This window comes from Chiloscyllium plagiosum, unplaced genomic scaffold (genome assembly GCF_037043375.1).
Source record: "Chiloscyllium plagiosum isolate Xiang-an unplaced genomic scaffold, Cpla_swu_hap1 HiC_scaffold_29, whole genome shotgun sequence".
NCBI classification, from domain to species: domain Eukaryota; kingdom Metazoa; phylum Chordata; class Chondrichthyes; order Orectolobiformes; family Hemiscylliidae; genus Chiloscyllium; species Chiloscyllium plagiosum.
The window spans coordinates 12,528,115-12,543,802 of NW_028270167.1; the positions used below are offsets into that span (position 1 = coordinate 12,528,115).

The window sequence follows — 15,688 nt, forward strand, 5'->3', positions numbered from 1 at the left end:
CTCATCGTGTTGGGTAGAGGACTGTTATCAGTATCTAGATCAGTATCTACTGATTGCAATCACGTGTGTTTGAGTTTTGGGTGAAGGCAGATTTAAGCTAACAATGCTGCTTTGATGATTGAATACTGTATACAGGCACTCCCCATCAGGGATCATGCACTTGTCATGCTGACTTGAGAAAGGAAGTAACAGGGAGCAACCCAAATATCAACAACTTTGGGAGATGCGGGGAGAATGTTCGCTAGGTCTATTAGAATTCAAAAAAAGTACAAGAAAGAAATTCCATTTCCAAGGAATCTATCACAACCGCAGAGTGCCTTACAAAAATATTAAATCAATTTGGTTACGTTGTGAAACACAGATGCCAATTTACACACTGCATTGAGATAATTTTTTTTCAGAGATGTTGTTTCTGGATTAAATATGGATCTGGACTCTGGGAGAGTCTCCTGACTTTCTTGCAAATAATGCCCCATTGTATGGATGCCTGTACCTAAGAGAATGGATAGAGCATTAATTTGATGCTACATCAAAAGGGCATTAGATTAGATTCCCTACAGGATGGAAACAGGCCCTTCAGCCCAACAAGTCCACACCGACCCTCCAAACAGTAACCCACCCAGACCCATTTCCCTCTGACTAATGCACCTAACACTATAGGCAACTTAGCCTGGCCAATCTACCCGACCTGCACATCTTTGGAATGTGGGAGGAAACCAGAGCACCCGGAGGAAACCCGGGGAGAATGTGCAAACTCCAAACAGGCAGTCGCCAGAGGCTGGAATCGAATCCAGGTCCCTGGTGCTGTGAGGCTGCAGTGCTAACCACTGAGCCACCGTGCCGCCGCTATTACTTATAATAGTGTAGCACTGAGTCCATACTCCATTGAACAGTCAGCCTGAATTCAGAAGGCAAGCCTCCAGAATGGGACTTGATTCAACAAGAGAAAGGAAAGAGAAATGATGGAAATTTAAAGCTGTAACATTGCCTTATTCTGCTGCTCATTTGGTCTAGAGACTGCTCCATTACAGGGAGAAAGGGCGGCCAACAAAATGTACATTAAAAAAAACACAGGCAGATGTAGAAACCAAGTAACTGAGGTAAAGTTGTGAGCAAAGTCAAGCAAAAGAGATACAGGGTACAATTCAGAGATCGAGATTGTAAGGATGGAAGATGTCAGTCAAGAGATTACTGGCTTGTAAAGTTCATAAGAATTCATAAAACTGTTTGGCACAAACGACAAGCTCATTGAGAAAGAAATAGCCACAGAAGGAAACAATATTCATCATAAACTACAAACCACACTGCATTTCTCTGCAGGAAATCTCAAAAATATACTCTACAAAACAGATGTACAGGTTAGTGAGAGGAATACTAAAGAGATAATAGATTTGCTACTTAGTGCAGTAAACAAGGTATATACGACATATAGAGAAGAAACCAAAAAGTAAGTAGCAAGAAAGAGAGAAGAGTATGACAAATGCAAAATTAAAACATTTTATCACAATGTCTGATACATTACTGGGGCATCCTGAAATGACACCACACTATCCACAGTAATATTAAGGCAGATCGCCAAATGTTTGAACAAACAGGTGAGTTTCAAGGAAAAGGTTAAAAGATATTGAGAGTCAAAGAGTTTAATGGAGGTGTTTCCAGAGCTTTGGGACAAGGCAGGTGAAGGCATGTCTGCCATTGATGAAGCAATTAAAATCTGGAATACTCAAGAGACCAGAACTAAAGGAATACACATATATTTTTGCCTACTTGTATTCTTTACTATTTTTATTAGAACAAAGCTATATCGTGTTTGATCCTGCATCCATCAATTATTTTAGTTTAATAAAATAAGTTCTGTGTGTGACTTTAAAAAGAAATACAGGTCGAAGAGAAACCAGAAAGTACTGGCTTCACGGAAAACGGGTTTGTTCAAATTCAGACAGCTTCACCACACTTTCTAAAAAAACAGCCCTGGTGAAATGCAAAATAAACAACTGGTGCTAGAGACCAAGTGCTTTCTTGGCCCCATGAGAGAAAAGAAAGCAGCACTGAATTAATGAAAGAGAGAGAGCCTGTTAGTCAGAGCAGCAGCATGCAGATCCATAAGGCCATAAGACATAGCAGAAGTTGGCCATTCAGCCTATTGAGTCTGCTCCACTGTCCATCAAAATATCAGTTAATCTGATAATCCTCAACTCTACATTCCTGTCTTTTCGCCATTCTGATCCCATTACTGATTACAATTCGCTCAATTCTGGATATAGTTAAGAATCTAGTCTCACACACCTCTGCAGTAAAGAACTGCACAGACTTACCACCCTCAGAGAAGCAATTTCCCCTTATCTCTGCCCAAACTGGATGATTCTTTCTTTGAGATTACACCAGCTGGTCCTAGACTCATCCCCAAGAGAAAACATCTGTTGTGTCAAGCCACCTAAGAATACTGTATCGTTCAATAAGCAAGTGAACCCCAAAACATTTCCCTTCCAGTGAGGTAGCTGAGGGGTGGAGCTAATCTGACTGTTAGGAGAAAGTGAGGACTGCAGATGCTGGGGATCAGAGCTTAAAAATGTGTTGCTGGAAAAGGTCAGGCAGCATCATAGGAGAAGGAGAATCGACGTTTCGGGCATAAGCCCTCCTTCAGGAATGAAGGGCTTATGCCCGAAACGTCAATTCTCCTCCTTTGATGTAATCCTACTTCAAGGCAGTGATCGCAACCATTAAATCCTATTTTTTTCCAATGAAGACATCAATTGTCTTATCTCTTGCACTGACTCCCCAGTTATAGGACTCATTTCAAAGTCACAATACTTTACAATTACAGCTTCCCAACTGTCAGCAACTGTGTGCCTGCATTAATGGGGAACAAATCCAAACCTCACTTACCATCCGGATCGTCTGGCTGCAAAGGGATTGATACTACTTGGAAACTTGCCAGTTGATACACCGAATGTGAACTTTATTTTCAACAAAAACACCAAAACAGCATCAACATTGGGGGGGGGGGATAGGGTCAGTCCCAAGCAGGTAAGCTCCGCGCAGCACTTACCTGCCCTCTTGAATTCTGCATTGAGGTTGATCAATGGCAAGTTCAGCTCGGCTCCCCCGAATGTCAACGGCACTGCCTGGAGGCTGGCAGGGAGAGGAGGGAGCTGTAGCAGGGCGAAGGGCAGAATCGCCTGGGAACACACCCGCAACCAGTGCCTCTGGCTCCCTTAAGGCTCGCTCAACCACTCCATTGTATCCCGATGCGGAAGTCTCTGCCTCTCTCGATCCCTCTCTCTCTCTCTCTCTCTGACAACGTACAGAGATGCTCCGCTGACGGGGAACGTCAGTTCCGACCCTGCCTGGCAAAAATAAAACTGGAGAGAAATGCAGTCAAATACTCATTTCCGCCAATAACAAAGAGGGCGGCTGGAGTTTAATCCCACCCCCCCCCCATTCTGTGGAAAAATGTTGCATTCTGCATAATGCACCGTTTAAGTTGAATCCTGCACAGTTTAAGATGAATCCCTAATAACGAGAATCCCATTGAAATCTCTCCTTTTCTGCACCTTCCTGAGTTTGATTGACACAGAACGAAGTGTTGCACCGACCAATCCGCTCCCGGTTCCCTGGGATTGATACACTTTGTATCCATTCAGTGGCCACTTCCCGCATGTATGTCAATGATTGACAGCTCCCCCAGCCGATCATATGGAGATACCCGGACGGAGCGACCAATCGTGTGGAGTGGGTGGGACAGCTGGTTGTGCTGATCTGGAAGGAAGCGAGAGCAGCCGCCGCTATCCCGGGGCTCAGGCAGAAACAGAGGGTTCTGACCTTTTACAAACTCTTACAGGTAAGAATGAGTGAGAGACCTCTTCAAACACTTCAGGGAAACGGTACAGAGAAGAACATGCTGTCCCAGTTTGCCGTATAGGAGGAATCTTAATGTACTTGATGCAATTTTCCCGCAATGCAGTGAACAAGGCTGAACTATGATCTTTTTTTAAACATATTTCATGTGCAGCTCTGATGGACCTCGTTCTGACCTGGCATGATTGCTGCTAAGTATTCAGGCATGCAAATAACGGGTTATTAATGCAATTAACTTTTCCCAGAGTTGGCTTCCGTTGTATGAAAAATACTGTGAATTGTCAAATGAATTAATCTGACTTCACAGGCAAAAACCTGTGATGACAAACTTAAATATCAGGATCATTTTAAATATTCCTAGCGGAGGCATGTTATGTATTAATGCACGACTAGGTTAAAAATGTAAGATCGTCAGCAATACATGCAATAAAGAGTTCAAAAGTTTTGTTTTACACAAGGAGCGATGAGAATGTGGATCTTTCTATCACATAGTGTTTGAGATGAAAAGCGGACCATTTAAGTGATTGGTGGCATATAGAGTCATAGAGATGTACGGTATGGAAACAGACCCTTGGGGAATGTAGATTGGAAGCAGTTATTGAGGGCAAATCTACATCTGGCATGTGGGAGACTTTTAAAGACCAGTTGATTAAAGTGCACGACATACATGTCCCTGCAAAACTGAAGGATAGGAATGGCAAGATTCAAGAACCATGGATGACAAAGTAAATTGTAAGCTTAGTAGAAAGGAAAAAGAAAGCAGACGATAGGTCTAGGCAGCTACAAAATGACGAAGCCCTTGAGGAGAATAGAGAAATTAGGAAGGAACTTAAACATTGAATTAAGAAGGCTAGAAGGAGCCATGAAATGTCATTAACCAGCAGAGTTAAGATGAATCCCAAGGCATTTTATGTATGCATTAGAAGAAAGAGGGTATCAAGGGAAAGAGTAGGCCCACTCAAGAACAAAGGAGAGGAGTTATGCATGGAGCCACAGGAAGTGGCAGAGATCTTTAGTGAAGGACATGACTGACCAACTCTAGGGAAAAGGGGAGTCCAGAACTAGAGGGCATAGGTTTAGGGTGAGAGGGGAAAAATATAAAAGAGACCTAAGGGGCAACTGTATTTAAAATTGATTGTTGCAGAGCTTTTTTTTTAAAAGGATCACTGACATCAGGATCACTGACATCAATGTATTGTGGTCCGGAGAACACTTACAAAACAAACTTGTACATTATTGGTAAGAGAGGAAGCTCGAGATAAATGGGGGCAATGAGCTCTCTTACTACCCTGCAATCTATCTGATCCCATTTGCAATATTGGGACATCCTTTTTAACAGCTCCCTTGCCTCTGAGGCAGAAGCTTCTCATTTTAACTTTAAGGCTTGAGCTGATAATTTAAGGTGAATCTCTAGTGTTGTGCTCCATTACTGGAAGTGCATCATTCAGATGAATGTTTCTCCCATGAACCCTTATTTCCAACCCATCCAAACCAATCCTTGTCCTGACCTGACCTGACCTGGTGGACTAGCACATTCAAAAAGCTGGAAGGTTTCCAGTTTCCATGGCAACCATTTCTCCCTCAATAGCCAATAATACCAATGAATGCTTTGAATGTTCACTCCGCTTATTACTATTTGTTCAATCTCACTGTGTTTATATAATAACAATAATTGTTTTCAGAGTTGTTCTTTGCACGTGAGGTTGAGAAGCTCAAGACATGTTACAGTGCTGTACAATTTACAGCCTGAGTACAGGTAGTTGTGTTTCAGCTGAAGAAAATAATTGTTTAAAAGGCCATGAAATGCAAACTGGAAATTAGTTATATACATTTGGTGATCGTGCTGACCAGGAAAATGTACTAATTCTGCTGCTTGGACAATGTGGTGCCATAATATTGGTGTCTGACCTTCCCTTCCATTTTTGACCATGGTACTATCTCCATTTTCATGTTTGTGGTTAGTGATTTAATCCAGTACAGTATTGTATCATTGCAGAGAGGTTTAAAAAAGACATGGGGAGCAAATTTCTTTTACACAGAGGGTGATTTGCATGTGGAATTAAATTCCTGATCTCGTGGTGAATGCTGGTACAGTTACAACATTTAAAAGACATTTGGATAAGTACATGAATTGGAAAGATTTGGAGGACTATGGATCAGGAGTAGGCTGATGCAACTAGTTTAGTTTGGGATTTTGTTCAGCTTGGACTAGTTGGCCCGAAGTGTCTGTTTCTGTGGTGTATATCTCTGTGACTCTAAATTCAATCTTCCCCCCCCCCCCTCACTGTATAGCGTCATAGAGTCATACAGCATGGAAATAGACCCCTTGGTTCAATTCATCCATGCCGATCAGATTTCCCAAGCTAAACTCATCCCATTTGCCTCCATTTGGCCAATATCCCTTTAAACCTTTCCTATCCATGTATCTGTCCAAATATTTTTTAAATGTTGTAACTGTACCTGCATCTATCACTTCATCTAGCAAATCAATCATTTTTACTTTAAATTCATGTCTTAGAGATTTTAGAATCCTTTATTTCAATCAGACACTGTGTGCATCCTTTAATGCATCACTGAATTCAGTTAGAAAATTTAACCAGTAGTACATTTAACCAGAGGAACAAGGTGAAAGTTTTAATCTCCATCCCGAATGGACTTTTTATTTTTAAGACTATCAATAATAAATACTGAGAGTCTCAGCAGCAGGTGCAAGAGAGACATTTTGAAAGCTATAGTCGTAGTTAATGTAACTTTGGGCTGTGACAAGCTGGTGATGAGGACATGCATTCAAAATCTTACACTGCATCACCAAGTCTTTTAGATCATTAGTGTGACCTAGATAATTAACATATATCTGTCATCCTGATGGCAGAGTTGTCTTTCCATCCTTGTCAGATTAATTGATGTGCAGCGACTCTGTATTTTGTTCAATTAACAGTCTGATTATGGAGTTCCACAGAGAAATCTCTGCTAGAACTGAGAACCGGTTAATATTGCATTATATTTGATTTGATTTATGTATTGTCATGTGTATCTTGTTAGAAAATACAGTGAAAAGTGTTGTATAGGGTTACCACTGTCTGGCAGCATCTTAAAACACAAAACCAAAACATAGAAAATAAGAAAGAAAAATGAAGAAAGAAAGTGTCCAACTTTACTGTCCTTTTTATTAAGCTGTCAGTGCAAGGTGGTGTACAACTCATCTCTAACTTCCTAATTGAACAATGTTTTACTACATATAACTGATTCTGGTTTGATGATATTTGAGTAGGTGCTTCGCAGTAACCCCATGTAGCAAAGCAAGGTGTCAAGAGAAAAAAGCAAGTCCTGCAATTGGTCCATGTCACAACCGCTTAATTTTCCAATGTACTTCACAGTCACTGACATATTTCTCAAATGTGTTCACTGTTGGAATGTAAGAAATAATGACTGTGCCTAAACATTTTATGATTCCTTGAATCTGTTTTATTTTAACTTCTCTCCTGACATTCTTGCTAAGGAAGCGGGTGAAAGATTATTAACAATAGGCAGAAAAGTGGATTTGAGGTGACAATCAGATCAACCATGACATAATTGAATGGCAGAACATGTTTGATGGCATGAATGACTTGCTCTCGCTCCTAATTCCTACGTTTACATGTATGAATATGTCCAATTCAGACTAGAGGCAGTGCATTTTCACCAAGAGCAACAGCAGTGGGCTGGGGGAGCGGGGGTGTGAAATTTATAAGTATTTTGTCTTTAATCTTAAATAATACAGTTGTGTTACAATTTTTTTTGGTACAGCTTGTATTTTTAGTCTTTGTTTGGGAATTTCCCTTCCTGAAGGCACTTCCAAAATTCTAATACATATGCTTAAATGGTCACTGCTAAACTGTGAGCATTGCTGGACCATCACAGTTGATGCTGACCTCACCTAATGTCTGTAGATGTGCAACTTGCAGTCTAGCACCCAGAACGGAACTCCAGGTTGGTACATTGACCACATCGCCTCTTCAGAAGGGGAGAGGAAGGCGCGTCCCTGAAGCAGCAGAATGTAATAAAGCTGCCTTCCTTGGGACTCCTTTTTGCAGCGATTGGGTTTAATGGTGCCCTTTCCAGTAGGACTTTATAGCCTGAAAAATAATATTTGCTTTCAGTCTAGCACATTCTCTTGATCCCAGCTCCCAACTCCATTGCTGCTAAAAAATAGTGGAGCACATTATGTGCTTGAAATCAATAGTGGGGATACAATTAAGAGACAGCTAGACAAGCATGTGAGGGGGAGGGGGTTAGATGATTATAATGATATGTCTAGATGTGGAAAGAAAGGAAGTTTGAGTGGAATTGCTTGCTGTTTCTGTGTAATTTTAGTGCCCTCAGGTTAAACTACCACAATCATCTCCAAATCTCTCTGATGAGACAGCAGCCCAATTGTCCTTTTGAGACTATGACAATTTTACCTTTATCCTTTATGCTAATACATTTGACAGTTCTGCCTTGGAATCAGGACAATCTGGGATCCAAAGATGAGAAGTTTCTTTACGTACGGAGGAAGCCATCACTGTATGGACAGTAAGAGGATCTGGAGTCCTTACTTAATGTAAGAATGAATGTGATCATTGAAAGGTGAGACACCTTTCTTCAAGGGAAAGGAAGAACTTAAATCAAAAAAGCTGCTCAGGATGTTAGGTCAAATTCTCGGAGCAGTTTCTACACAAATAATCCTGTACTAACTCACTGCTCGAGGTTACCATGAAATAACATCCCAGATGCTTGCAGCAGAACCTGTGTGACAACTTGGGACTATGCTGTGAACCATAAGATACGGATAGTCCATCGTTATGCTGTTTGTCTGCAACATGAGATCAAAGCTACAACTCAATTGCACCGTACTGGAAGTGTTGGTTTGTAAAACCTTACAGCTCTTAAAGAAAGGAATGTTTAAGTCATTCGGAACTATCTTTAAATGTTTCGATAACACCAGTAAAAATCAAAACACAAAATGAGAATTGCTTTCAATCATACTGTTCCAAAAGCAGCTAATGAAGTACTGTTGAAGTGTAATCAATGTTGTAATCATTTAAAGGGAGGAAGTCCTTTGAAGAAAGCCAATTAGCCCATCAAGTGCGCTGATTATGGAATGTACAACAGTTACCCTATGTGGAGCAAGTGTTCCAGCTCCTGATCTCAGTCATCATAGTGAGTAGGAAACATGTGGGCAAACAGCGGACAGAATCAGGCTCAGTTCTGATTCAAACTGTAGTTGAAATCCAGGTTGAGGAGAAAAGGAGTGAGGATGATGATGATCAAAATGCCTGATCTGGATGGTGTGCTTCTCGTTGAGGATCGGATCGGATCAGATTGGACTGGCAGTGATACCTCCAAAAGCTAACTCCGTTTCAAACTTTCATCCACACTGCTTCTCACTGGAGTGAAGTCACAGAGGTTCCATTAGCCCAAAGCTGTACAGTGAGTTAGAGTTTCAGGGAGGGAGCTGGCAAAGGACAATGTTGTGTGTTTCATATATAAATGTGAAGGAAAATACTGTGTCTTTAATGATTATGATTAGGTGCTGACTGCAAACAATTAATCTCACACAGGAATCAAAAGAAATGTGCCATCTTATGTGATGGGAAATTGTCACCACCTCAGAGCAGGAACTTAGTGTGTAGCAGTTCTGCCTAAGACCACTGTGCAAATGGTGTTGAATGGTTAATTAAACCATGTAGTTAATTTATTTTGAGATTTAAAAAAAATAGATCCCATTAAAACAGTTCTGGTTATGATTCCATTCCAGTGTGTTGTACTGCAGATTCTTTGTAAAACTTCATTAGGAAACTAGATAAAGTGTTGGTGAGGTTAAAGAGTGTTGAAAATAAGCTAAAATCTTGTGGCTGAGCTGTTATAGTTAATTCCATTGACCGACTTGCACCTTGCATTTCCATCTTTGACCTACAGTAGCCATCTTTATTGATGCTGTCTAATTATTAACAATTCTTATTATTTTTCACAACCTGAAAAATCTTTCATTTATTTTATTTTTTCAATGTTCCTGTTTCAGGGTAATGACTCCTTCAATCTCTTGGACTCCCAGAGTTAATGTTTTGCCAGCAACAAACAAAGATTGTTTTGAGAAAAAAATCCAATCAACTCAGAAAATAGACAAGAGAAACATAACGTGGAATTGAACAGTGACGTTTGTTATTTTTCTCTTTGCTCTCGTTAACTATCAAAGTTACAATTGTCCTACCTCGTTACTTAACGTAAATATACTTTACGTAAAAACTGTATGCATCGTGGGACATTAAATGTGCTGTTATCTGTCTCGTGTGTGGTTGATCTGATCACTGAGGAAGAGGACAGTGTTGTATAAACCTGCTGCCACCAGTTGTGCTTCAGACTTGGTCAACAATTGACAAAAGCTATTCAAAGATGGCTTCTTATGGCTACTACAGGGGCAGCATCTTCACAGCCATGTTTGTGGGATACACGCTGTATTACTTCAATAGAAAAACCTTCTCATTTGTGATGCCCTCTGTTATGGAGGAAGTGACCTTGGAGAAAGATGATTTGGGTGAGTATATCACTTGAAAAAGGCTTTCTTAGATTCCAAAAGGATCTTGATCAAATGGATAAATGGGGTGAAAAATGGCAGATGAAGTTCAATTTGCATGAATACAAGATGTTGCATTTTGGTGCAACAAATAGAGGCAGAACTTGTATAATTAATTGTAGGGTCTTGGGTAGTATGGTAGAACAGCAGGACCTCGAGGTTCAGTTATATAATTCTTTTGAAGTTTTCTTATATATGGACAGGGTGGTTAAAAATGTGTTTAGCACACTTATCTTCATTGCTCAGTCCTTTGAGTTTAGGAGTTGGGAAGTCACGTTGAGTTTGTACAGGACATTGGTGAAGCTTTTTCTGGAGTACTGCGTCCAGTTCTGATTGTCCAGTTCTGGTCACTCAGTTATGGGAAGGACATTATTAAGCTGGAGAGGGTTCAGAAGAAATGTACCAGGATGTGGCTGGGAATGGAGGGTTTGAGAAATGTTGGGACTTTTTTTCACTGGAATGTAAGAGGTTGAGAGGTGACTTTATTGAGGTTTATAAGATCATGAGGAGTATTGATAGGGTCAGTGGCTGGTGTCTTTTCCCAAGGATGGGGGCTTTCAAGATTCGGGGGGGCCTTTTGAAGGTGAGAGGAGAGACATTTAAAAAAGACACAAGGGGCATTTCTTTTTACACAGGTGGTTCATGTGTGGAATGAACTATCTAAGGAAGTGGTGGATGCAGGCACAATTGCAATATTTAAAAGACACTTAGATAAGTACGTGAAAAGGAAAGGTTTGGAAGGATATGGGCCAGGAGCAGGCAAATGGGACTAGTTTAGTTTGGGATTATGTTCGGCCTGAACTGGATGGACCAAAGGGTCCATTTCCATGCTGTATGACTGGATAGGTAGTAGTGAACTAAAAGAGACCTGTGCCCATTAGAAAGCTGCTGTTGGCATCCACGAGCTGGTTCTGATGAAAGTTCAACAACCTGAAACATTAACTCTGTTTTTGTTGCTCCTCCGACACTGCTGAGCAATTTCACTACTTTCTGTTCCTATTTTAAATTTCCATCTCCTGCAATAATTTACTTTTGTACCAAGAACAGGGTTGGGTTTCTATTCCCCAAGGAGTGAGTTTAATGATGCTTGTACAATCATATTCTGTCATTAGTCTGGTGAAGAAGAGGTTAGATTTTATTTTTGGTAAAGCTCAGGGAGGAAGAAAGTGTCGTGAATATGTGATTGGCCATACATCAGGATACATGAATGTATGTATGAGCTTAAAGAGTAGGCCATTCGGCCCCTTGTGCCATTTAACCTGTTTGTAGCTTCCATTTTCATGAATGCCCTTGTTAGTTAAGAATCTATACCCTTAAAAATATTCAAAATAGGGGAATTCTAAAGACCAACGGCCCTTTTGAGAGAGAATTAAAATTCCATGTCTCCACCTTTAATGGGGGACCCTTTATTTTTAAAGTGGCTGTCATAATTTCAAGGAGGTACTTCTGGAAAGAGTACAAGAAAGAATGAGAGGAAAAACCTCTTCATAAACTGATGTAATTAATACAATATTGATGTGAAAGTCAAGCATGAGTGTGGAGTGATTAGTAATTGAATAAGATCCATATTTTCAAGCCAGTTGTTAAGTCTGGTATGAGAATTGGTAGAGCCAATATTGATTTAACCGAGGATTCACGCAATAAATATCACATCATGTTTGTTTGTTGACCAAAAAATAGCAGTAAAGGTTTTTGAAAGTTTGTTTGAGGAAGTGTGTTGCCAAGCGCTAGAAAATGGGATTAGACTAGTTAGGTGGTTGTCTTTGACCAGCACAGACTTGATGGGCCGAAGGACCTTTTTGTATGTTGTAGGTCTCTGTAATGATATGAATTGTCACAATATCAAGAATCCCAAGTTGGGAGTGAGGAGAGGAAGGTGGAGAGGGATCCAATGTTGTCACTCTGGTTATAGAGCACGCGAGAATATTGACTGCATATTATTTGGTTCAGGGATAATCAAAAGGCTGACAAATAGAAAGAAAGATAACTTTAGGATTGCAACTTTTACAAGTCCTATCTAAACCCGGTATCCTTTTGAAACCGAACTAGGAACTGAAAGATACACTTTGTTCAGCCCAGAGACACCACAGAACTTCTTAAATAGAACATGGAGAACAGCATTGAGGTTGAGTAATTATTCAGTGAGCGAAGGGAATTATGCATTAATTAGAGTCCAGTGAAGATGGTGATCTAATCTGAGTTTGTCTTTTGCTTGCAGGTCTGATAACAAGTAGCCAGTCACTAGCCTACGCTATCAGTAAATTCATCAGTGGCGTTCTATCTGATCAGATCAGTGCTCGCCTGCTTTTCTGCTCTGGACTGCTCCTGGTCGGCCTGATAAATGTGTTCTTCTCATGGAGCTCCACAGTCACTGCTTTTACTGTACTCTGGTTCTTTAACGGTTTGGCCCAAGGCTTTGGTTGGCCTCCTTGTGGTAAAATACTGCGCAAGGTATGAAATCACCAATGATATGTCACGGTTACCTCATGGTGTCAATTTGTTTTGCTTGGGTGACAAATGTTTGCAATTATTCGCGGGTGCTACCTCAGGTCAGCGTGTGACTCCACATCTGCTGAGCACCTTCCAGTACCTTGCTTCAGAACAAAAGTGGCAGTGTATTTGGTCAGGGCAGGGTAGACCACCACATCACTTTGTCGTCCACACAAAGGCGGACCAGGCTATTGGAGCAGTCGTGCCTGGACATCTGGCTCAGCCCAGCTGAGTGCAGACTGGACGTCAAAAATTGTGATCCTATGATCAGTATGGCTCGGTGTTACATTTACAGTCAAAGTCACGGAGACAACCAAAAACAGGAATTCTAACAGGCGGAAAGTTGCTCAGCATGGTCTGTTGTATCCATCCTAAAATGAGAATAGAATTTTGATTCCTCTGTTAGCACTTTACACCAAAAGCATTGCCCAAATTTCTTCAGAGGCAGTTATAGCATCCTAACCAATTTCACAATTTTCCGATGTAATTTCATGCCATAAGGAATTGCCACAATCTAGCTCTGTGCCAGGAGCAGTTAATTCCTGACTTTTGTACCTTCTGAAGAAAGCCCCACACAAGATGGCGTCCCCAAAACCTGTCCTTTTCTCTTTCACACCTCCAGTTCCAACTGTTAGAAAGAATGGAGGACATATCACATTTAACAACTCTTCCACACTTACTAATGTGCATCTGAATCCAGTCAGTTGGCAGAGGGCAGTGAATGAGTAGTTGGCGAATGTCATGTGACTCACTTATGGCGGATTGGTGACCCCTTGGAGTAAGAGCATGATCTGAGATCAGAGCTTATGAGCTTTTTCTAGCAGGAAATTCTGACGGTGAAGCCAACACAGATGTTCACTTGGTTGTTTGAAGATGCCCCTTCCCTCTGACTATAGGGAGTTAAGTTTTGATCTATCCCCATTTTAGACACTGTCATAGCTGGTCCAAATGGCCTGACACCAAAACTGATTCAGAGCAGACTGATGCTGAAGCTGCTTATGATATTGTACAAAGTTAAAAATCACACAACACCAGGTTACAGTCCAACAGGTTTAATTGAAAGCACACTAGCTTTCGGAACACCGTTCCTATATCAGGTGGCACTACCACCTGATGAAGGAGCGTTGCTCCAAAAGCTAGTGTGCTTCCAATTAAACCTGTTGGACTGTAACCTGGTGTTGTGTGATTTTTAACTTTGTTCACCCCAGTCCAACACCGGCATCTCCAAATCATGACTATAATATTGTAGGAACTGTGTAACATATATGTGACAGTTTGGTAACAGGGAGCACTCCCTCCCTTGTTTATAGAAGTGTTTGCAAGGAACCTTGGAAATAACAAGGAAAGTTTTAAAGATTAGAACTGATTTGAAGTATAGCTGGCCCTGTGAAGGAGCAATGCACCGGTGCCATTATTGATTAACCATTCATATATCTCTGGGAGATAATGGGAAGTTGAAGTCCCCAGCGTTTATATTGGCTGATTTCAGGCAGCTGATTGAGTTAAAGAGATGATGGTTTGTAGAATCTAATTCCATAAGAGACCTCACAAATCACCTGAAGGACCATTCAACGTATGAGAAAATAATAGACACAGTTCTAATGTTCTCTATAACCCAAGCTGAGCGTTCCTATTTAACTTTGACACTGCTAGTGCATTCTATAGCTGACTGTAAATTCAGGCTAGAGTTCAAGTTACGACATTTGCTGCTAGTATTTTTAGAGAGGCTGAGAGTTGCGCATTCTATCACCATTGAGGGAATATTATTTTACTAATGGACCGGATATTGCATCTCTCTCCTGGATGTTTGTCAGGAGGGAATGATCTCTGCAGAATGCTGAAAGGGGTGGGGAGAGAAATATATCTTTGGTGGTGGGGTCTGACTGTGGATGGCAGAAATGGTGGAGGGTGATGCGCTGTATGCCTCATTTCCAGAGTAGAGACCATTCCCTCCACGATGCCCTTGTTAGGCCAATGCCCCCCCCCCCCCCCCCCCACCAAGCCACCCTCCACTCCCGGCACCTTTCCTTGTCACCACAAGAGGTGTAAAACGTGCTCCCATACCACCCTCCTCACCTCCATCCAAGGCCCCAAAGGATCCTTCCACATCCGACCAGAGATTTTCCTGTACATCTAAACACCTCATCTACTGTGTCTGTTGCTCTCGATTGGTCTCCTCTACTTCGGGGAGATGGGATGCTAACTCGCAGAACGTTTCAGGGAACATTTCTGGGACAAACGCACCAAACAATCCCACTGCCCTGTGACCGACCACTTCGCTCCACCTCTCACTCTGCCAAAGACATGCAAGTCCTGGGCCTCCTCCACTGCCAAATCCTAGCCACCTGACGCCTGGAGAAAGAACGCCTCATCTTCCGCCTTGGGACCCTCCAACCACATGGCACCAATTTTCATCAGTTTCCTCATCACCCACCCATTTCCCATCCACCCTCCCACTTCATCCCAGTTCCAACCCTCAAACTTGGCACCACCCTCTTGAACTGTCCTACCTGTCCATCTCACTTCCCACCTATCCAATCCACCCTCTGTTCTGACTTATCACCGTCACCCCCCACCTGCATCCAGCTCTCGCCTTCCCAGCTACCTTCCACCCTGCCCCACCCCTCCATTTATCTTTCAGCTTGACGCCCGACCCAACACACACACACACACGCGCACACACACACACCTGATAAAGAGCTTTTGCCCAATTCTCAGATGCTGCCTGGCCTGCTGAGCTTTCCC

General features: G+C 41.7%; 2 protein-coding genes across 3 annotated transcripts in view; one reads left to right on the forward strand and one right to left on the reverse strand.

The window, feature by feature from the left end:
• pcsk7 (proprotein convertase subtilisin/kexin type 7) overlaps nucleotides 1–3,487 on the reverse strand; it is a 225,747-nt gene extending 222,260 nt beyond the window's left edge. Inside the window, exon 1 of the mRNA XM_043676630.2 lies at nucleotides 3,050–3,487. The gene's annotated coding sequence lies outside the window, so the exon portion shown is untranslated. The remainder of the gene's footprint in view (nucleotides 1–3,049) is intronic.
• Nucleotides 3,488–3,747: 260 nt separating this feature from the next.
• LOC122540640 (glucose-6-phosphate exchanger SLC37A4-like) overlaps nucleotides 3,748–15,688 on the forward strand; it is a 32,384-nt gene continuing 20,443 nt past the window's right edge. For both annotated transcript variants that reach the window (XM_043676632.2, XM_043676633.2), the window contains exons 1-3: nucleotides 3,748–3,841; nucleotides 9,902–10,414; nucleotides 12,672–12,904. In XM_043676632.2, the coding sequence (XP_043532567.1) occupies nucleotides 10,273–10,414; nucleotides 12,672–12,904 (375 nt within the window). In that variant the 5' untranslated portion in view covers nucleotides 3,748–3,841; nucleotides 9,902–10,272. The remainder of the gene's footprint in view (nucleotides 3,842–9,901; nucleotides 10,415–12,671; nucleotides 12,905–15,688) is intronic.